Consider the following 22,804-nt stretch of genomic DNA (forward strand, 5'->3'; position numbering starts at 1 on the left):
TTTTCAAAATTTAAGATAAAAGGCATGAGGTTTTGAACCTTTCTGTATGATATACTAATAGCATTAACTTTTTTTTGTTTTTGTCGATTTTAGTTCTGCAGTTTAAAGTGTTAACAGAATTTGATTATGGTGGATTATGGTATTTATTTAGGAGTTTTTACTAGGTAGGATTAAAAGAAAACACATTTGTTAAATTCATACGTTTGCATGAAGACATTGTCCGCAGGCAACTCTGGAACGTGGGTAGGTGAAGGTGTTCTCTTCCGGGCTGGGGACACATCCTGCTGTTTTCCCAGTCCTCCAGGAGACACCTCTGTGGAAACACCTGTAACCCCAATATGGGCACCTCAAAAGCATGCCCTGAGGATGGCCAACCCCTCCTAGTAGATTGAGCCCCAGAAGAATTGTGGAACCCTTGCTTTCATCAGTGCTAGAGCCTTCCCCAAATGGGGCAAGACAGAAGTGGATGTTCTCCAGATATTTGTACTCAGGACCAACACAAAGGAAATCATGTTTGTGTGCAGGAGGGGGGAGGCTGATGGGAATTTCCACCCAGAAGGGTGGCCAGAGGCAGACGGGATTAGATACCAGGGGTGTGTCCTGGGCGCCTAGAAATCAGGTGGCCTTGTGTGCTCTTGAGAGTAGCAAAAGGTGGTCAGCTTTCCTAGCCCTGTATCTGGGTGCCATGCCCTCACCGCTCCTTATCTAGCAATAGACTTGGAGCCAGAGCTAAGTGTAGAAGGAGAAAGAAGTGTGATTGCAAGAGTGACGGGCCCCCATGGGCACACGTCAGTACCGAAAGGAAGGCTCATTTTCTCACCCTAGAGCAGCATTTGTTCCAGCTCAAGTTTATGAGCAGATGGTATGGGCTGGGGAACAATCAGGAGAAGTCTCCTAACCCTTAGCTTTCCAAGGAGAAAGAATAACAACTTACCAAGAGCATGTTAGGCCCTAGCCTGAGAGGGTTACAGATCATTGGATCACAAAGTGCTCAGGACGTCTCTGTGAAGCACATTTGATAAGGCTGTATTCTTGCCATTTTAGAAATGTGGAGACCAAGGGCCAAAGAGGTTTTGCCCCCAGGAAGTCAGAGCATGGAGCCCTGGTGCGCTTCTCACTCCATCTGCAGGACAAAGTGGGCTCAGGAGCCCCTTTCCTCTTGATTTTTTTAGGGAATTGCAGACTGGAAAATCTTACATTCCTAAATGGATTTTCAAAATATTTTATCTTTTTGTGACTGCTTGGAAATGAAGAAGTATGATTGAAATGTGAGTGTGAGTAAGGCCAGTTTTGTTAATTATTCAGAAGATGCTAGAGTAAACCTAAATTATCTGGAATTAATAATATATATGAAACTTCTGTGAGAACAGACCACCTTGGAGTTTTTTGGGAGATGTTCTGATTCTCCACAAGACAATGAATCTTTTTGTGTATGAAATTTCAAGATTACTAACAATTGATTTCACATTCCTGAATTTGAGGAGAGAGTGACAAGGCTTGTAGGCAGCAGAGTGTGGCTAGAAGCAGGACCAGCAGGGTGGCCTAGAGGTGTCTCTGAGACAGGTTGGTTTAGCCCTCAGTGGTGGCTACACTGTGTAGTAGCCCTGGTCAATCCCAGGTGCTTCTTTCCAAAGCCATGTCAGAACCACCTGGTTCTTCTTACCTTACAGGTTGCCTGAGTCCCACTGCGTATATGCAGTCAGATTCTCTAGGTTCTGGTCTTGGGCTACTGGATGTTTTAAAATTCCTAGAGGGATGCCAAGGTATAGCCCCAGTGGCAGAATCATCATAGATCCTTTATCACGTGCCAGGCACCATTCTGAGCACTTTCTATGTATTGACCCATTTAAGATCCAGAGCAGCTCTAGGAGGATATTATTATCCTGTTTTACAGATCAGGAAACAAAAGCAACAGGTCGCTCACAGAAACGACTTGTAAAAATTTACTGAAACCAAACACAGCCTCTTACAACAACGCTAGCTGGTACACTGATGCCAATGGGTTTCTAGAACATTTACCTAACAGGGGAAGTCTGCACTACAAGTGACCAACCCTCCAAAAAAATAATTTGGCATTTTTGGAAAGGGTTCCCCTTGAATAGCTGTATAAGAGGGAGACACAAAGCAAATTAGGCAATGGGAAATAATATGCTTTTCAAACCTCAGGAATATGGGTTTGTTTCTTTACTACTACTTTTCTTATCATCAGAGGTTAGCAAGTGGCAGAATCAGGCTTCTGCTCCAGGCAGTGTTTGCTTTGCTCTGCTGCGTCTTGCTAAGACACGCAGAAGAACGTCAGACGGAGGCACCCCCAGGCTCATCCCATCCTGAGAGTGGACTCAGCCTCACTCCTTGACCCAAATACAGTATTTCCATGATTGCATATGGAGTCCATGCTGCACTCTGCTATAGAACTCTCCAGAAGCTGAGATGAAACAAGCAAGAGACCAAATGCAAACAGACTAAACAAATGGGAAGATTTCTATTTATTCGATAGTGGAGCCCTACTCTCACTCCCTCCATAGTTACAATTACATAGTTACACAAGTAGTAAACAGTCATTTCTATGAATGACTGTAGGTAGTCAGAGAATGCCTAGGGACTCTCTGCTACCACTGCTAATTGAGTTTCCATCAAAAACTAGCAACTCACAGTGACCAACTCTAATATCTTCCAGTCATCAAAGCCAAAATCTAACCTCAAGTCTATCTCTAACTTCCTGAAGACCACTATCACCCTGCCCCTATACCTTAGAACTGTTTGCAGATCATTTTTTAATTTTTCTGGAGAAATGAAGGTGTACTCTGAATGTACAAGGGGGACCCAGAGAACCAGAATTGACTTGTAAAAAATTCTGTATTTCTTACAATTTAAACTTCAATCACCTTCAAGGGACTCTTCATTTGATGGAACACACCTATTATTGAGATGCTTTTCCCACTGCTCAAAACAGCTTTTGAACTCACCCATTTTGATGCCTTTTAGTGCTTCTGTCATTTTTTGTTTAACCTCTTCCACAATGGTCAAACATTTCCCTTTGAAGACTTTTTTTATCCAGGGAAACAAACAAAAAAAATTGCTCAGGGTGAGGCCAAGTGAATAGGGAGGATAAGGGGTGGGAGTCTTGCCGTTTTTTGTTAAAAACCGCTAAACACTCAGTGTGGTGTGGGTAGGTACGTTGGTAAATCATCCATCATGAAATGGGCAAACATATTAAATGAATCCCCCTCAAAATTTACTGATACCAAACACAGCCTCTTACAACAATGCTAGCTGGTACACTAGAACACTTACCTAGCAGGGGAAATATGTACTATAAGTGACCCACCCTCCAAAAAGTAATTTGGCTTTTTTGGAGGGGTCCCCCACAAGAGAGAGACAAAGCAAATTAGGGCTGCTGAAATTTGGCAATGGGAAATAATATGCTTTTTAAACTTTAGGAATATGGGTTTGTTTCTTTACTACGACTTTTCTTGTTGTCAGAGGTTAGCTGGCCGAGCTTCATCCCAGGGTCTGGGGTCTGGGTAAAATGTCCTCATGGGCCAATCACCTCTATTCTGCTTGGTGGATGGTCATGGCTGAGAGGCAAACAAAAACTTCAGTGACAGTGGCATCTTCTAGAGAAATTCTTCTCTCCTCACTACAAATGTCTAAGATTAGGACCCACCACCTACCTCAGTAACCTACTTCCATAGCTTCTCACGCCTGCCTCATAAAGCAGTCATGATGATAAATGTGACAGTGTCTAATAGCTTCCAGAAATACTATCTTATTTGTACAACAGAGCCATACCAAAGGAAAAATACCAAGCAGTAGGAAGTTCTGGTGGAGCTTTGTGAATTATTGCACCTAATCACAAGCTTGCTTGTTGTTTAACTATGAAAAATTTAATATAAAGACCAGGGTGTTGTCTATAATACATGGTGTCTATACTGGGTCACCCTTGTCTATGCTGTGAGTCATGAAGCAAGTGTTCTTCTTTTGTCACCTTTTCCCCGCTCACACCCTGCAGCCATCAAGTTCTCTGGAGACTTTCTTTGACTCCCTGGTGACACAAGCCAACATCCCCAACGTTTTCTCCATGCAGATGTGTGGGGCCGGGTTGCCAGTAGCTGGATCTGGGACCAACGGAGGTAGTCTTGTGGGTATCTTTTAGTTTTAAAGGGGTGAAAAATCAGATTGATGGGGCTGTTTTATCTGTTTTATTAAATACCTGATCAGAAATATTAGACATGTAGGTGTGAGTGGGTACTGTAAAATTTGATCATCCTTATTATAGATCATTTTAAAAATGGATACAATTAGGTCTGACTTTTATCTTTTGTAATCATCCTGTCATCTAGAAAGATAATTCTCATTGCTTCTCCAAATTCCTTTCTTAAAGCCTTTTTTTAATTGTTCTTTGAAAGAGAACCGCTTTCCCTGGCTTGGAGAGGGGCATGTGAAGAATGGTTGGTATGTGGGTGATGGGTGGATCTTACTGTGTGGAGGGGGTCAAGGGGGATGCCTGTGATTTTATAAATTTGACAAGGAGATAGGGACACCTGTACATTCTCTCTCTCTCTGCACACATGCACACACATTCATACACACACACACACACACCCCATGGCAAAGTGTTTTCTACTGAAGCAGCACCAAATCTGTCTGCACTATAGATGTGCTATTGTGGGTCCTGCACCCAGACACCCAAAGTAAGAGGTGACAAGAAGGGCTTTTTTGAGGTGGGTGCTGCCACCCCTTTGTTCTCTGACCACGAAAGGCAGGCTCTGTGCCCTGTTCCCAGCTACTTCCATTGCTAATAGCACACCTGCCCTTGACACTCTTTAAATCCCCTTTCCAGAGGAGAAGAAGGCCTAGGATTTGTAGGGGAACGTTTTGTGGTTTTGCAAAATGAAGTTTTCATCAGGGAAGCTCTTTGGTTCCTTCTTCTCTCTTCTCTGACTTCTGATGAACTAAATTATTTTCAGCCAGTATAGTCAGCTATTTTGTTGCATTTCTGTGGGGGAAAATCTCAATGTTGTAAAGCTGAAATTGTATGTACTTTTTTTGGATAAGGGAAATCACCAAAGCATCTTGATTAGACTAGGGCATAATACTGTTTGACATTTGGGTACATGGCCCTATAACATCCCCTGTTTATTTTTTAAGAATTTATATTCGTTTTATAGTGACACAATGAAATAAAAGTACTGATCCGGTGAAATTTCACCTTATGATTGAATGCTTCTCTGTGCAATCCGTTGGTGTGTCTGTGTGCTTTTTCTATTACACCAGTAAATATTTTTATTTCCAGGTCCTGGGTGGAATTGAACCAAGTTTGTATAAAGGAACCATCTGGTATACTCCTATTAAGGAGGAGTGGTATTATCAGATAGAAATTCTGAAATTGGAAATCGGGGGCCAAAACCTTAATCTGGACTGCAGAGAGGTATTTACACTATGATCCCTGCTGTATCTGTCTGTCTCTATATGCCTGGTCCCTTTAAACATCACACTTGGAACGTGTATATGACATTAAGATGTGTATGACATTACAAGATAAATGGAAGGTTTATTATATGAAAAGATGCAGGGCCTTTCTGTATGGTAAGTTTAAATCAGTGAACCCCAATGTTGCCTCCCGACCCTGCCAAAAAAATTGCTTCCTCACAAGCACTTAGGTCAATAGCGCAAAATTAACATAAGGTGGTGAGTAACAGGACTATCTGAGCCACACCTTACACCACTCACTCATCTTGTCCTGGTGGTGCCTGAGCTGTGTTTGAAAGGATTGAATAGGTAGATTTTTATCAGTGAAGGGGGACAGAGAGGTACTAAAAATAAGTAAAATGAAACAAATGAACTAAAAAAATCAGCTTTGTCTTCTGTCTCTAGCTAAGCTCCCTCCCCTAGGGTATACCAGCTCTTACTGAAGAAAAGTCATATTCTAACTATGTGCTTGGCTTGAGTATCAAGCTGAGGGAGTGGGGGTGATGTGCAGAGTTCTGCCATCAAACCTCCTGTGACCCATGGTCATGCCCATTCACTGCATTTGGGCTTATTTGTGGCATGTTATGACACTAGGATTATGATGACTTAGAGCCTCAGTCTTGGAATGGTTCTAAGAATGGTTTATAGAAATCACCAGCTTTTCGTTAGATCCATACCTGTTAGCACTTCTGTTCATACTAACCACCACACTCCACCATCAATTGACTTCTTATACTCTGAGAAACCTGTTGGAGGCCGGTAAAATGATGGTTGCTTCCTTGTAATGCTGTTTCAGTCCTAAATCTACAAATCCATGTTTGTCATTAAAGGGCATTTATTTGCCGTTAAAGAATCCAGTGGTAGAATAAAATACAGACTCTGTGTATTTAGGTCCTCACATTCTATTCTCCCACTAGATTCTTTAATGGCAAATAAGCGCCTTTTGACGACAACCAAATCAAGCCTCCAAGGAATGTGTTCGGAGGCTTGATTCTTAGATTCTGGCATATTTTCTGCCTACCCAATATGCCACCCTCCCCACAAAAGAACAAACAACTAAATCCAGGACATCCCACCACCCCATTTCAGTATGCTACAAGGTTTTCGTATATTTACTTTTCTTACGTATACAAAAGAATGATAATTTTAGGAACAATCTGGGTTATATTTTAAATTAAACTTACTTTTAAACTGAAAATAATTTTATGTTTGAAAAGAATACTAATACATTGGTATATTTCATTTTCTTAAAATTATTGACTCTTCCAACTTTATTTCCTTTTGACCTGATTGGTGTATATTGGTCATGCGACTTATGGAGTTTCCTTAAAGTAGGAGGTTCCAGTTGCCCAGGACTCATCCATCCTGGGCAACCTTGCTCTTTCAGATGTGCCCCTTGTGGTCGGTCTGGGTTGGGTTGTCTGGTGTTGGCCCAGAGGCCTCCATTCCCCTTTTCCTGTCACATAAAGAATGCTACAGGTGGGGACAGGGCTACAACACCTGCGAATATATCTCAGTCCATGATTAAATGTGGCTCTGGTTCCTTTCCAATGCAAATATGGGATATGTATTGAAAAACTGTCTTTCCGTCTTATCTTTATTAGTGAGATATTAGAGAGTTGATTTTGTACAATTTGTATAAATGACTTTTAATATGTCATTTCAGCCTCTAAAGAAAAATAGGTCTTTCCTCTGTCCTGGGATGTGGGGGAGGGGAGCAGTCCTTGACAAGGAAATCTGGGTGGCTCCAAGTATGGAAAAAGCTCTGGCTGCTGATTTTAGTCATGTCACCTCCCTTTCCTGGACCTCAGTTTCCTTATCTCTGAAGTGAGAATGCTGGGCTAGGAGATCCTTGGTTCCCAAGTTCTGGGACTACAAAAAGAATTGTGGCCACTGCGCGTGACCATGGCTGCCTGGGTTAGTGTATAACAGACATGCAGTGATAGTGGCTTAAGTCATGGGTGGTGGACAGCGCCGGTGTTGCTTATGCGTCTTCTCCCCTTCTCTCTTCCGTCCTAGTACAACGCAGACAAAGCCATCGTGGACAGTGGCACCACGCTGCTGCGCCTACCCCAGAAGGTGTTCAACGCGGTGGTGGAGGCCGTGGCCCGCACATCTCTGGTGAGTTCTCAGGATGCCCACGAGTCTTTTAGATAATCACATGTGAGGACAGCACTGTATATTCTGATAGTCTCCGAACGATCAGTTCATATGTTTTAAAACTTTATATTTGTGTATTTTATACATACTAATATAGGTGTAATATATATAAATTTATATATTTTATGTTTAAGCATTTTATGTTTTGAAGATTTTTTTAAACAATTACTTATTAATATCACAATCTTATTCTTTGGTGTTAATCAGCAAATAACACCTTCATTCTAACTTCAGGGAACTTGGATTTGAATGTGCAATGCTTTTTAGTATTTCCAATACAGTTGATATAGTAATTTTTTATCTGAGAAAAACAGTACTTTGTAATATAACTATATTAAACAGTAAATCAAGTCAAGAACACATTTATGGCTTTTACAACAAAACACATAAATAAAAAATCTTACCTCTTTTTAGGCCTTTATCTAAGCTGCACAGGTATCTTAACTTCTACTTCCATAAAAGAATGTGACTTTTTCACAGAAGGCAAAGGTCAATTGACCAATCTAACAATTAGTTTATGGCCATGCTCTGAAATATAATTAAAATCATGGTTGAGGACCATATACCTTTTAGGGGTCTGGCTGGTGTGATTCCCAGTGTGACTCCAACTTTCCAGTTAGTTCAGGGCAGCAAGCATTAGACAGTACTCAGCTTTGGGGGCCAAAAGGAATTAAATTTAGTCTAGCTTTTGCCACTGATAGCTAGGTGTCAGGGGTGATGTTCTGTGCCCTCCAGGAGGCTCTATGTCGTATCTGTGAGGTTTGAGATCAAATGCCCTGTGTTTATAGTAGACTCTCCACAAAGAAAATCTTCCAATGAATGTAAAACCACAGCATTACAACTCTTTGTTTGGAAGTGACATAAACTTTACTTTTGGCTTCTTGAGTATTTTCATAGCATCTGTCCACTCAGGGCCATCTTTACAGAATCACCAAAAAGTGAGTACTTCCTGCTCAAAGCCTTTATCTGGTACTAGCGTGGGGCTGATTGTCCCACTACTCTGCTGTGATGGGCAAATTCAAAGAATGACTGACAGGAAAATGCACAGCAGTTGCTTTGTGACAGCTTCTAGCAGAAACATGCAAGCAAGAGAGGGCTTTGGGTTGTCTTGAACCCAAGCTTCAAAAGTCTCTAACTGCTATGGGAAGAGCAGAAAACAGATCGAATGGACACAGAGGAGAAATAAACGAGGAAGGACATGGGGCCCCTTTGAAACAGCAGGTATCAAGGCAGCAGCCTGGCATGGCTGCTTGAAGCTAGAGCAGAGTCTCAATTTTTCCTACAATCTGCTGAGTCAGAGAAAACAGCAGGTCACATATTTAGTGCCTTAAATTGAGAACGCTTGCTGAAAAGCAGACCATGCTTAACGTTAGGAGCAATACCCTTATTTCTTAAATAGAAAAAAGTCCTCAGCAGAACGAACATTAATACATTAATATCTTTAAATTTAATATTTGTTTGTTGAGTCAGGGCCTCACTGTGCCACCCAGGCTGGAGTACAGTAGTACAATCATGGCTCACTATAGAATTGACCTTCTGGACTCAGGCGATCCTGTGGCCTCAACCTCCCAAGTAGCTGGGACTACAGGCATACACCACCACACCCAGCTAATTTTTTATTTTTTGTAGAGATGAGGTCTCCCCAAGTTGCCCAGGCTGGTCTCAAACACCTGGGCTCAAGCAGTCTTCCCGACTCAAACCTACAGAAGTGCTAGGATTATAGGTGTGAGCCGCCACTCCTGGCCAAATTTCACATTCTGAAGATAAGTGTTTGACAGCTGTCCCAAGGACACATTTGAAGCACAGCATTTGAAGCCAGCAAGCCCTGGACCGGCCAGGCCCCTGTGTTGAGAGAGGCAGGGCCTTGGGGCCCCCAGGGGCTCACACCCCTGAATTCATCACAGCATGTGCTCAGCAGCCACTGGCTTTGCAAGAAAACCACAAGGTGGAAGGAATGAGATCACAAAATTTGTTTGTCTTGTCTAAAATTATCCTGTGATTTCATCCAGTGCCTGTATCAGGAAGGAGAAACTCGGAGAAGTTGTTTGTCTTGGGCAGGGAAAGCTCAACAAGGCTGCATTGTGTCTCTGTCTTACTGTCTCTGGACTAAAGATGTGTTTGTTCTTCTTATCTGCTAGGTTCCTGTGAGTTGGCCTTCTTGGCCTGGATTTCCTTCTGGTTAAGGAGAAGGCTGACTGCAGAGAGTTACAGATAGTAAAAATGTTGGGCTCTGCCTCCTGGCGTGGATAGTTCAGTTGGGATTTTAGAAATTAATGGTTTGTAGATCTGTATTTAGAAATGAGTCTGGTGTGTAGTTTTGTGCAGGGCCAGTATCACGTGCAGAGGCATGGAGACCTGGGCTTGTTCTGACCTGACCGTGGTGCGGCGTCCATTTGGCTTAGTCTAGCACTTCTACAGTGGGAAAATTTAAAAGCTGGATTACACCAAGATGATTTCTAACTGTAAAACTCTGTGATCAGAGTGTCGAAACTGACCCCCAAGGACGTGTGGTTTAACTCCATCAGAGGACTCCAGACTTATGGATAAGGGACCCGGCTTTGGGGGAAGTAAGTCCCATATCCAATTCTGAGCTGAACCACTCAGGCTAGTGACTTGACCTCTCTGAGCCTCATTCTCCTTCTGCCCTTGGAGCTGGTGGTGGTGCTGTCATTGGAGCTTTGTGCCCCTGCTGCAGACCCCGTCCACTATAGCCCCTTGGTGGCTCCGTCAGAATGACCATCCTCACCTCCTGTTGCCTCATCCAGGAAGGGGCTTTTCCCTGTGATGCATATTTCAATCAGTGTAACATTTTAAAATATCAAAGATGCATTAACGCCAGCCTTAGAAACTTCAGAGATCTGGCCAGGTGCAGTGGCTCATGCTTGTAATTCTAGCACTTAGTGTGGCTGAGACGAAAGGATTGCTTGAGTCCAGGAGTTCAAGACCAACCTGGGCAACATAGCAAGACTTCATCTCTATAAAAAAGTAAAAAACTAAGAAAATAACTAGGCATAGGGTTGTGTGCCTGTAGTTCTAGCTACTCAGGAGGCTGAGTTGGGAAGATTACTTGAGTCCAGCAGTTCAGGACCAACCTGGGCAACATAGCAAGACTTCATCTTTATAAAAAATTAAAATATTAAAAAAATAGCTGGACATGGTGTTGTGTGCCTATAGTTCTAGCTACTCGGGAGGCTGAGGCAGGAGGATTGCTTGAGCCCAGGAAGTTGAGGTTGCTGTGAGCTGTGATCATGCTACTGTACTCCAGCCTGGACAACAAAGTGAAACCCTACTGGGAAAAAAAAAAGGAATTTCACAATTTCACAGATCAATCATGAACAGTCTGGGTAGGGAACTTGGGACGGATGAACTGAGGACAGGGAGCTGTCTCTCCAGTTGTATGCTTGGCAGGGTGGGCAGATGTCTACTGTGTATGCTGTTATGCAGCACGTGCCACCCTCAAGATTCAGCCCGTGGGCGTCACCAGATGCATCCAGTGGCACCCTCATTTTTTTGTGTTCTCCTCTCGACAGCTTCCTGTCGCGTTTTCCTGTCCTACTTCATGGCAGTTCCCTTGGCTTCCAGGACACTGTCTCCCCTCCTCCCTGGACTCTCTGGTTCCTGCACCGCTCCTCATGGGGGCCTCCTCTGCTGGTGCGAGGCCCCATCTTCTCCCTGCACCCTCTCCTGGAAGCTCCTATCTGCAGCCTCACCTGTCAGTGGTTCTCTGACATGTGTCGAGCCTAGGCCCATCCCATGGAGCTCAAAGAACCAGTGAGCTCTGTGACCTGTCCAGTTGGACACCTGAAGCATGCCACAGAGCTCAGCCCAGATGCTGCAGAGCTCAGCTCCAATGCCACAAAGCTCATCTGATGGATGAAATATAGTCTTGTCACTCCTTTGAGACAGAGCCCAGTTCTCTCCCCACCTCATCTCATATTCCCCCCGTCCTTGGTGCCAGCCTTCATGACAGCCATCCACGTTGCCCAGAGAAGCAGGTTCCTTCACAGCATCCTGTGTTGTGTCTTCCCCACCCCCACGCCTCCCTAGCACCCTTTCCACTGCTCTCCAGCTCAAGCCCTGTTTCTTCCTCGGGGAGGATCCCTTGTCAGACACTCTCTTCCTCCCAGACATGGTCTTAGTCTGCTCTCCCCCACCTCATCGTCTCTTAACTCTGTCCCATGTGGGACACTGTCCTGGGTGTGTCACAAGAGACACACCAGATGCAGGCCTTCCCCCGGGAGCTGGCAGCCCCAGGGCAGACTCTACTCAGGAACCTTCATGTGAGATCACATGGGTGTTATTAACTTGTCAGTCAGCAGCTAGGTATGTAGACAGACAACACCTCCCTTCGGTCTCCTGGTGAGAGGTGCAGGTGGGTATCTTGTGTTGTCATCCACCTTTTTGTCCCACAGATTTTTCTGAATCTCTTCTATGTGCTGGGTGTTAGTTAGGACTACAGTAGGGGCCAGGAAGCAGACTCCTGTCCTGAGAGGACTTAGACTCTAATGCAGGAAACAGAAGCTCATCACAACAATAAGTATGAATTGTCAGCTGCCACAGAGAGAAAAGCCCAGAAGGAGAGATGCCTAGTGGTGTACTAATGTTATGTGGGGGAACTAGGGAGGGCTTCCTGGATGAGGCAGCTTCTGAGCTGAGATCTGGAGGTGGAGAAAGATGTTCCAGAAGAGCAGAGAACTTATGCTGGGCTCTGCACCAGGAGACTGCTTGCTGGGCTCATGAAATTCAAAGGGTAGGCGATACCCAAAAGGACCTGAGGGTCACCTTGAAAATTGCTTTCTTCTAAAGGATCATTGCCCACTGCTGTGTGACCTTGGGCGAGTTACTGCACCCCTCTGTACTTTGATTGCCTCATCTGTAAAATGGAGAGTCTAATGTTATCACACTCGAGAATTAAAGTAACTGTTGTTACAAAGCACTTACAAGGGTGACTAATACTTGTAAGTGCTTCGTATGTCTTACCGATTTTAATAATTATTGTCATCACCGTCACTCTTCCAGGGACTAATATCCCTGCCGTTCTGTCCAATTAAGCATTGTTTATTCCTGTGGGCGTCTGGTGAGGTGGCTAGGAGAGCCCAGAGCTGTTTCCTGTTGACATACCAGACTAGTCATGGTTTCTCACGTGGTCTTGTTTTGTCTAGATTCCAGAATTCTCTGATGGTTTCTGGACTGGTTCCCAGCTGGCATGCTGGACGAATTCTGAGACACCTTGGTCTTACTTCCCTAAAATCTCCATCTACCTGAGAGATGAGAACTCCAGCAGATCATTCCGTATAACTATCCTGCCTCAGGTATGAACTTGAACTTGAACTTGTACTTTCGTCTCTTTAACATGTAAAAGCACTTCCTGCATAACACACCTATTAGATCTCATGTCTGTAAGATGCTGTGTAAAGACAACCACACCTGAGTACAGGCGGGTCAGCAGATTGCAGCCGAACTCGTTCATGTGTCTCTGATCAGCTGGTGGTTGGCCAGGCCCAGGTGGGCCTCACTCACATATCTGGTGGTGAGTTTCATGGAGTGATGGGATGTCTCCCCTCCTCCTATGGCTGACTCACGTGTGGCAACAGGATTTTGAGAGGGAAAAGAACCACGCAGGGGCTCCTGCAGTCTCAGCTTGGATCTGGCCACCATCCCTTCCATGGTGCTGCCTTAACAACCCCAAGGCCAGTCCATATTCCCAGGTTGGGACGTAGATTCCTCTGCCAGTGGGGGATGCTGTAGAGGCATGTGGCCAAAGAACTGGGTGCATTGTCACATCTGCCACATGACGATTATAAACTCTTTTCCTGTTCACATTTGCATAAAGAATCAAACAGGATTGTGAGATGGAGGTATTGTCATTTTTTCCTATAATTCCAGTTATAGGAAATGTGACTCCTTCTTCATCGGAAGCATCTAATTAAATAGACTAAGTCTGACTTTCTTAGTCAGTTCCTCACTTCTTCTAACCCTCCTTTCTGGAGCTGTTGGTCTTGTGTGACTCTCACAGTAACCTCTTGAGTGTCTCTGCCATGCTAAGCTGCCACACTCTCTTCTTTTTAAAAGTATTGTCAGATGAATCTTCCTAGACCACTGCTTCACCCGAGCCTCCCCTGCTGTGAGTAAGCAGCAGGTCCCCATGATGTGAATATGGGCAGATCATAGAGGACTTACTCCCCAGCACGGCTGTTTGTGACCTCCTGCCAGGCCCCTCCTGACCCCCCCAGCCTGTTTCCCTCCACACCCTGACCCTCCTCTGGGATGTCCTCCAAGGCCTTTTGCCTGCATCTGTCTCCTAATCTTTGCTCCACCAGCCTCCTGCCTGAAATGCCCTCTCTCCCATACTCCATTCATATGAAGGAGGACCCCAAAAAACCCAGAATTTATTTGTAAAAAATCATATATTCATTTTCACATGTTTAAACTTCAGTCGCTTTGAAAGCACTCTCCATTTGATGCAATACACCTATCGGGACGCTTTTTCCACTGCTCAAAACAGTTTTTGAACTCATCAGTTTGTATGCCTTTTAGTGCTTCCGCCGTTTTTTGTTTCACCTCTTCCACGTTAGCAAAATGTTTCCCTTTGAGGACTTTTTTCATCTGGGGGAACAAAAAAAGTCACTTGTGGTGAGATTAGGTAAGTAGGGAGGGTGGGTTATGGAGGTCATGCTGTTTTTGGTCACAAACACTCAGCATGGTGTGGGCAAGTGTGTACATAAATCACCCATCATGAAATGGGCAAATGTGTTGAAAGAATCTCCAAAAAAGAAATTCACTGAAGCCAAACACAGCCTCTCACAATGATAGCCAGTCCACGGATGCCGATGGGGTCCTAGAATACTTACCTAGCAGGGGAAGCCTATACTACAGGGGACCTACCCTCCAAAAAATATTTCTGGTTATTTTGGGGTCCCCCCTTATTACCACATTCTTCTCATTTTTTAAGATTCAACTCAAGCAACCTCAGCTTTTGTTGAAATTCTGCCGAGCAGAATAACCCACTTGGGAGCTAGCACTTCCCACTCATCCTGCATATTTTCTAGGCTACTCATCTGGCATGGAAACATGTCTTTAGGGTGTATTTTATGCTGTTGCCTTTTTCATTTGACTTCTGTTTTCTTAAACAACAACAACTTTTATGTCTTTGATTAATTATGAATTCTTCAAAGATGAAAGAATTTAACTTTATTTTCCCCAGGGTAGGGAAAGTGGACACATCAATGTCTCTTTGTTGTAATTTGATGGATTTGGAATAAAGGGGTTCAGACTGAGGGAACAAGGAAGAAGGAATAATTTCAGAAAGAAAGTAAATGACATTATAACCTTTTCTCCCCATTTTTGACTTTACATATGGGGATGTGCTTTCCTGAAAAAAGAGATCTTGGGGAAAGCATTGAAAGCTTCCAGAGAAATACAGGCCAACAGAGGACATGCACACTGGCACAAGAGGCATGAGTTATATTCTCAGAACCGCCCTTGACTCACACTGTAACTTTGAGCAAATCACTTAGCCCTTTCTGTGTCTGTCTCTTTAGCTATAAAGGAGAAATAATAACACTTCCCAAAGACATTTCCAGAAGAGTGCAATATCCTTGGATAAATGGCACTGCATGGAATGATGTTAGAATAATGTGTTTTCACCATCTTTAAAATAATATGCTCTGATGATTAAATTGTGGCCAGTACAATAGCAAAATGTGGACATTATTTCACCAGTGTGGTTTGTAACTAATGTCAAAACTCAGCTTGGGGACTACAGCTGGTGAATAAATGACATATGTCAGGTGGGGTGCACTGTGTTGCTCTGTGGATTCTTGATTTCACCACAGAAAAGAATTTCAGAGCGAATCGAAAATTTAAGAAAGAATTTATCAGAAAGAAAAGAATCACATTCAAGGAAAAGCATGGGCGCCTTAAGAGAAAGGACACGTGCTTGCCTTTGACAAGAAACTTTATATACTTTTACAACAAACCATGACCAACTTGCAAAGGCTGCAGGTATCTGGTCACAAGTTTTGATGACCCTCTCTCAACCTTTTAAGTCACAAAGACCTCCTAAATAATGAAAGTTACTGTCTGACTTGATGTGAGCTTTTCTTTGAGCATAATGTGTGTGTTTTGGGTAATTTCCTATGGTTTCTGTGATTTACTGTATTGGTAGATCCACACACCAACCAGCAAGGTGGTCAGGTCAGATATGCCTGATTGGTCAGGTGAAGGTTGTATATGGATAAGAAAGATGTCTGAATACTCACCCTGTTCTAAATTAGATCTGCCTGAGAAAAGCCTGCCCAGCTACTTCTAAATTTTGTTAACTATGCCTGCCTCAAGAAGCAGGAGGAGAAGGTAGGCACAGGAAATTGTTCAGGGCAGATCACAGCCGTGGAGGCTTACTGCGGGTCTTCTGCCGCTTTTAGGATCAGCCACTGAACACGCTTGGGGATTTAATGAGAGAGGTTTGAAAGTATTAGTTTCATTTGCATATCTCTGCATGAAAATACATTTTTACTTTCTCTTATGAGACAGTAGGTATTTTTTGGTTGACTCTGATATGTTCACATTTTTTTATTTTTAAAAATCTACTTTCCCTGCAGTTTTTCTCATTTCTTGCCCAATAGCACCATTCCATTTGCCTTGCCTTGCCTAGCTGGGAGAGGACTTAGAAAAAAAGTTGGGAAAAACTACCTGATAAGAACCCCAAAAACTCTACAGGTCACTGGCCAGCAGGAATGAATCTCAGGGCAAACATCAGGGTACCTTATCCCTAGAGTTTTAGGATGGGGCCCTACCTGGGGCCTTTCAGATACTAGCCATTATATATCGGGAAATGATCACTAGTGCATGAAAGAGTCAAGTCAAAAGCAATTATCTTTATTTGTCTATTTTTTGAGACAGAGTCTTGCTTTGTCACCCAGCCTGGAGTGCAGTGGCACAATCATAGCTCATTGCAGCCTCCCACTCCTCGGCTCAAGCCATTTTTCTGCCTCAGCCTCCTGAGTAGCTGATACTCAGCTGATACTGGTGCATGCCACAATGCTCAGCTAATTTATTTTTTATTTTCTTTAACAAGGTCTTGTTATGTTACTTAAACTGGTCTCAGACTCCTGGCAAAGGCATTTATCTTAAATTTCATCTGTACCCAGCACTATTTTCCTAAAGCAGATGGGCCAGATCCCATTTTTCCTTCAAGGGAAGTCTTCAGCCTGCAAGAGAAGTCCGATTTTTTTCCCTACAGCTTCTGCTTTGCCATCTCCTTGGCATCCTCTCCTTCAGAACAATCAGCCCTTTCCTACTGGTCTCCTCTCAGCCTTTTCTGCTCCCCGCAAAATCATCAGCCCCCTATCTTAGCCCCTTCAGACCCCCTGGAGGGTCTAAGCCAGGTGGCCCAGGACTCTGTTTAGGTGAGTCTGACTTTTTCCTCCAAGACTTTCTTTCTGCCTTTGCCCTTTAAGGCTAAAATTACTCACAGGAAGGTTCTTTTGCCTACTCATTTTGCACTTTATTGCTTTTTTCCAAATGTGTAGCATTTTGTCATACTAAGTTACTCTACTCTCTGATTGCCTGTGTTTGAATTCTGTGCTATGCAAAAGCAAAGGGATTGTTGTTACTGAATATATTGATTTGCTTGTTGATTGTTTTAAGTATTGACCCATTTCCTCACTCACTCTTGGCTCCAAGGATCTCAAAGGTCATGCCCTGTGCTTATTTAACACTGCACAGTGTCTGATGGAGGTGGTCCTCACACAGGGCAGAACTTATCTTTGAATGCTCTGTCTTTTCTCTGATGACTATTGTTTCTCTTTTTACTGGGACAGTCATCCTGCCTCCGCCAGGCTGCCTACTTTTAAAATGCTCTTTGCCAGAGGGGGCATGATTGCTTTGGAAGGATGGGATCCTGGGGCCAGTTAGGAGCCATTGCAGTAGATCACAGGAGATGAGGACAGTGGTGGCCTAGGTGGGATGAAATGATGGAGCAATTAGATTCAGATTCAATTTCATAGGAAAGCCCACAGGTCTAGTTACAGTTCTGAGGTAGGGTAAGACATAACGAGAGCTAATCCAGCGCTTTAGGTCCTCAGTAACTGCATGTGTCATGAAATTACCCAAGACAGAGAACCTTGAGAAAAGAGTGAATTTGTTGGGGGAGATGGGAATATCCAGGGTTCAGGTTCATAAATGTTGCGTGTGAGATGCCAGTTGCAAAGTGAGAGACAGGCGTGAGTGTATAGCAGTGAGTGTTTAGTAGTGGCTGCTGAGGTCTGGCCTGGAGATGAAAATTTGACAGTCTCATATTCTCAAACTCACCCAGTGCTCAATCCTAAAAGCAACTGATGATTCCCAGCGAGCCTCAAGACTGTGCCCTGCCCTGGGCAGAAAGATTTCCCTGAATGCCTGCCTTCTCCTGCTTTTTCTGAGCCCCTGCACATGCCATTGGTTTACCAGTACATGTTTGCTCTGGTCCTCAAGCTGGGTTTAGCTACAAACCACGTTGATGAAATAATGTCCACATTTTGCTGTTCTACTGACCAAAGAGGACTTAGGGCTGTGGGGTTGGATGGATCATTCAGGGAGGGCAGGTGGAGAGGGGATCACAGCCCAGGAGTTTTCTGCTGCTCACAGGAGGGGAATGTCAAGCAAATTGGATAGGGATTCCTGACAAGGAGCAGTGATGAGTTAGGAGGAAGAGCATGGCCCGCCTAGAAACCTAGTGAAGAAAGAGCTTTCCAGGAGGGAATGTGGGTAGCTGGTCAACACCTACAGGGAGGGCTGCTGGGGTACTTCCACGAGAGATACAGTAAGTCCTCTACATACATACAATTCCATTCTGAGATGGTGTTTGTAAGTCCAACAAAGTTAACCTAGGTACCCAATTAACACAATCAGCTATATAGTACTATACTATAGTAGGTTTAGAATACTTTTCACACAAATAAAAAACAAACACAGAAAAATACAATATTTTAAATCTTACAGCACAGTACCTTGAAAAATATAGTAGTACATTATAGTATAACAGCTGTCATACAGGGGCTGGCTACATCACTGCTGCTTTTATGTTGGCTTCTGGACATCCTAGGCTTGAAATAAAAATACTGAACTACTGTACTCTATACAGCACTGTACAGTAAAGTACACAAATGCACAGCCACTTGTAGAGGATGCTCACATGTAACTGTACACTAGACACATGAACTAGCTTACGTGATTGGGCATGTGAACATACATTCGCATCTTTGGAAGTTTGCAACTTGATGGCTCGTTTGTAGGGGACTTATTCTACTACCTGCCTGCCCCAGAGAAGAGAAGTCTCAAGGGAGCAGGTCCCGTCTGTCATTCACCACTATATTGCTGGTACAGATGATGGCACCTGATCCATATTAAGTCTTCAACAGATAACTGCTGGGCAAATGGCTGGATGGGCAGATGAACAGATGAACACACATCTTCTGGATGTGTGTATCTGTGTGTAGTTCCAGGTGGTGTATGTGTATCATCCACTTCTGTCACTCTCAATAATATTTATCACCATGCTTCTCATTTCCTAGAGGATAGGGATGAGATCACTTTTCTTTCCATGTGACTCCTCTTTTCTCCTCAGAGGGTCCTGAGCATGCAGGTGACCTCAACAGTTTCGTGGTGTTGCCTGATTTGTGCTTGTTCTTTGCTTTCTCCTCTTAAACAGCTTTACATTCAACCCATGATGGGGGCTGGCCTGAATTATGAATGTTACCGATTTGGCATCTCCCCTTCTACGAACGCCCTAGTGATCGGTGCCACTGTGATGGAGGGCTTCTACGTTGTCTTTGACAGAGCCCGGAAGAGGGTGGGCTTTGCAGCGAGTCCCTGTGCAGGTGAGCAATTCTTGCATTGGACAGGGAGGCCTGACACGAACACTTTAGGCACTTTTACTGACTTGGAAATAATTCTTGATGACACATCAGTTGCCATTAAATTGTTTCACACATATATATCATTGGTAACCAAAGTCTTATCAATAAAATAGGTCATGGGATTGCTGAGAGAATTAAATGAAGCCATCTGTGTAAAAACTTCGAGTTCAATGGTTGACCCCTGACAAATTCTCATTAAATGTTAGTCATTACAGTAACTAAGAAGAAAAATACTCTGTGGAGCATATCTGTTGAATTACAGTTGTTTGTTAAAGCAAAATGAGTAAAGGAGAAAATTTGTATATAAGCTGTGTACATTAATTTTGCCTCAAAGCAGTTCTCATTATAAAATAAAAAGTAAACTGCTATTTCACAAAATCCTAAAATAATGAGACTGAGGAGCCTATGTTTCTTGTGGAATTCCTTTGAAGAGGTGTATGAGGGCAACACAAAGCGTTATTCTGCAAAGTCTAGCTTGAGGTTTGGGCAGGTCTTCCAAGAAACCAGGAGAGCACAAGTAAGTCGATAGGATGGTTAAACCCCATGAGATTGAAAATGTCTTCAGATTCCAGTTTGCTTGAGATGGGGCATTCACACAGCACACGGTATAATGGGAGGATTAGGTGCTTGTTTCTAACAGTCTGAGCTAGCAAGGAAAGACCCAATCATAGAAGTGGGATGAGTCGTGAGGGGAGGAAACGTCTGCACTGGGGAAGTGGCCGGGAGAGTGGTGGCATTTCAAAATGGGATTGCAGAAGACTGAAAAATTAGGGTATTTGAAGTCAGGAGCAAACTGAAATTCCGATACTGTGCTGGTAACCTGCAAAGGGAGAGAAAAATTAGGTGTGAGGTCAAAAAAGAACTGAGGACAAGGAGGTGGAATTGAAGAAAATTAGTGGGGTGATGGTGAAATACAAGATCACCAGGTAGTTGAAGGAAAGAGAATGGAAATTTGATGAATATTCAATACTGTGGTCAGCACACTGGCATTTTTTGAAAAGTAAAGTACCAAGTTAGAGATCAGAAGAAGAGAAATATTAAAAGGAAAAGTTATGTCTGGAATTATTAGACCAATTCATATTCTATACAAATAAGGTCACTCAACCCAGTGTACATAACTGATATGTTGTGATATGTCTTCTTAAATACCAATGCAGATTTATTTCACTTTGCATTGGTAAACAGACTTGGAACCCTTAAAGCTTGTCATGTTTTTCATCTTTGCCATGTGTAAATGTTTACCTTTAAAATGTGCAATAACTCTTTAAGTCTGTTATCACTGAGTGAGACTTTTCTTTGTGGCAGCAAGTATGATTGAAATATCACTATATCCCACCTGTCAATATTTTACTTCTTTTTAACCGAGGGACTCTAAGAACTAAAACAATTTTTGCCTGCAATTTCTGTTCCCTTGTTAAATACCATTAAAATAGAGGCTACTATGGCAACAGCTGTTAGAGCGTCCACTTTACTTAATACTTCAGAGTCTAATAACCGTTTGTTTCCTAAGTGAATTGCTTTTGGAAATGGGTTAATATTAAGTATCTCTAGGCAGGGCACCATTTTTTCTTGCATTGCATTGGGAATTATTTGTGAGGTGCTCTTATATAAGTTTTGTGTTGCTTTTTCAAAAATGTATTTAAGACTTAGTACCTAAATATTTGATTTTACCAGCTGTGGGAAAATACAGTGATCTATGTCTCCTCTTCAGTGTGAATTGTTTAGCCATTAAAGTAATTGCTTTCCTCAGGGCTGCAATTAAAGAAGCCAGGCAGTGCTCTACAGCACTATAATAAATGAAGTAGATACATTGCCTTTCTTTCTTTTTAAATGTGTTTATTTTTAATTGTAAAATGTTTAAGTAACAAAAAAGTCTTAAATTACAGAAAATCATATACTACATGCATATTTATAGAATATTCAGATTGAATAAATGCTAATATTTTGTTCTATTTTCTTTAAAAATTTGTCTGAGAAACAACAGCAAGTTATATAAAGCCCTGCCCCACCCACTTCCCCTTTATCTTGAAATTGGTGTTTATTCTTATCCTCATTACTACACATTTATAATTTTACCAGATAGGTGTAAGTACTTGGTGTTAGTTATCTATTGCTGTGTAACAACTTACCCCCAAATGTAGCAGCTCCTTATTACCTTACATGGTTTCTGAGGGTCAGGAATGGAGGAGTAACTTAGCCAGTGGGTTCTAATCAGGGTCACTGATGAGGTTACAGCCATCTGATGTCTGTCAGAGCCTCTTCCATGCTCCCTCACGTGGTTGTTGGCCAGAGCCCTCCATCACTCCTCCTGTGGACCTCATCACAGAACTGCCTGAATGTCCTCTGGTTACCCCAGAGCCTGTGACCAAGAGAGAGGGCAACCCAGCACCCAAGACAGAAGCCATAGTTGTTTACAACCTAATTTCAGAAGTGTACGCTATAGCTTCTGCCCTATGCTCTTGGTTGCATAGAGCAACTCTGATACGAGTGGAAGAAGGGGACACGGGTTAAGTACATCAGGAAGCAGCGATCATTGGGAGTCATCTCAGAAGCTGCCCATCATATACTTATAACAAAACATAGGTTGGTTGATTTGTTTGGGTCTTTTTTTCCTATTTTTAAATTTATGTGAATGCTGTGGTACTGTGTGTAACCTTTGTCGACTTGGTTTTATTGCTTAACATTATGTTTTTTAGATTTTGTATGTTACTATGAGTACTAGGTCATTTGTTTTGACTGTTATATAGTATCTCATTTTATGAATATGCCCAGGTTATTTTTCCAGTTTTATGTCAATGAACATTTGAGTTGTTTATTGGTGATTATAAGCAATACTGCATCAAACATCTCTGTGTATATGAATGAGATCTTTTAGAAATGGTATTTCTAAACGATTTAGTATATCAACTTCAGTGTTTTTGGCTACTGTCAAATTCGTCTTCAGAGTAGCTGCAACACAAGAGTTATGTGAGAATTTTCATTCCCTCAAAGTATTGTCATACTTGTTTTGTTTTTGTGTTTTGACAATCTAAGTGTGTAAAGTAGTGCCACATTTCACATTTTAGCTGATTTCTTTTAAGATTGCACAACTTTGGATATGTTTGTGGGATATTTGAGCTTTCTCTCTGAGGACAGAGTTTTCTATTTAATATCTTGTGCATTTTTTTCTACTTGTCTTTTTCACCGATATATATGATTTCCTTATATACTTGAGATATTAATTTTCTGGGTTATATCTTCTAATAATCTGGATTTTTCTTTTTACTTGTTTTGGT

At 42.7% G+C, this 22,804-nt stretch overlaps 1 protein-coding gene across 1 annotated transcript in view; it reads left to right on the forward strand.

Moving 5' to 3' along the window:
* BACE2 (beta-site APP-cleaving enzyme 2) overlaps positions 1 to 22,804 on the forward strand; it is a 55,420-nt gene that overhangs the window by 16,973 nt on the left and 15,643 nt on the right. Inside the window, exons 4-8 of the mRNA XM_008067086.1 lie at positions 4,013 to 4,141; positions 5,297 to 5,431; positions 7,492 to 7,593; positions 12,795 to 12,944; positions 19,322 to 19,490. Coding sequence (XP_008065277.1) covers positions 4,013 to 4,141; positions 5,297 to 5,431; positions 7,492 to 7,593; positions 12,795 to 12,944; positions 19,322 to 19,490 — 685 coding nt within the window. The remainder of the gene's footprint in view (positions 1 to 4,012; positions 4,142 to 5,296; positions 5,432 to 7,491; positions 7,594 to 12,794; positions 12,945 to 19,321; positions 19,491 to 22,804) is intronic.

The sequence above is a fragment of the Carlito syrichta genome, unplaced genomic scaffold (assembly GCF_000164805.1).
Source record: "Carlito syrichta isolate Samal-C Ts95f unplaced genomic scaffold, Tarsius_syrichta-2.0.1 Scaffold309284, whole genome shotgun sequence".
NCBI lineage: Eukaryota > Metazoa > Chordata > Mammalia > Primates > Tarsiidae > Carlito > Carlito syrichta.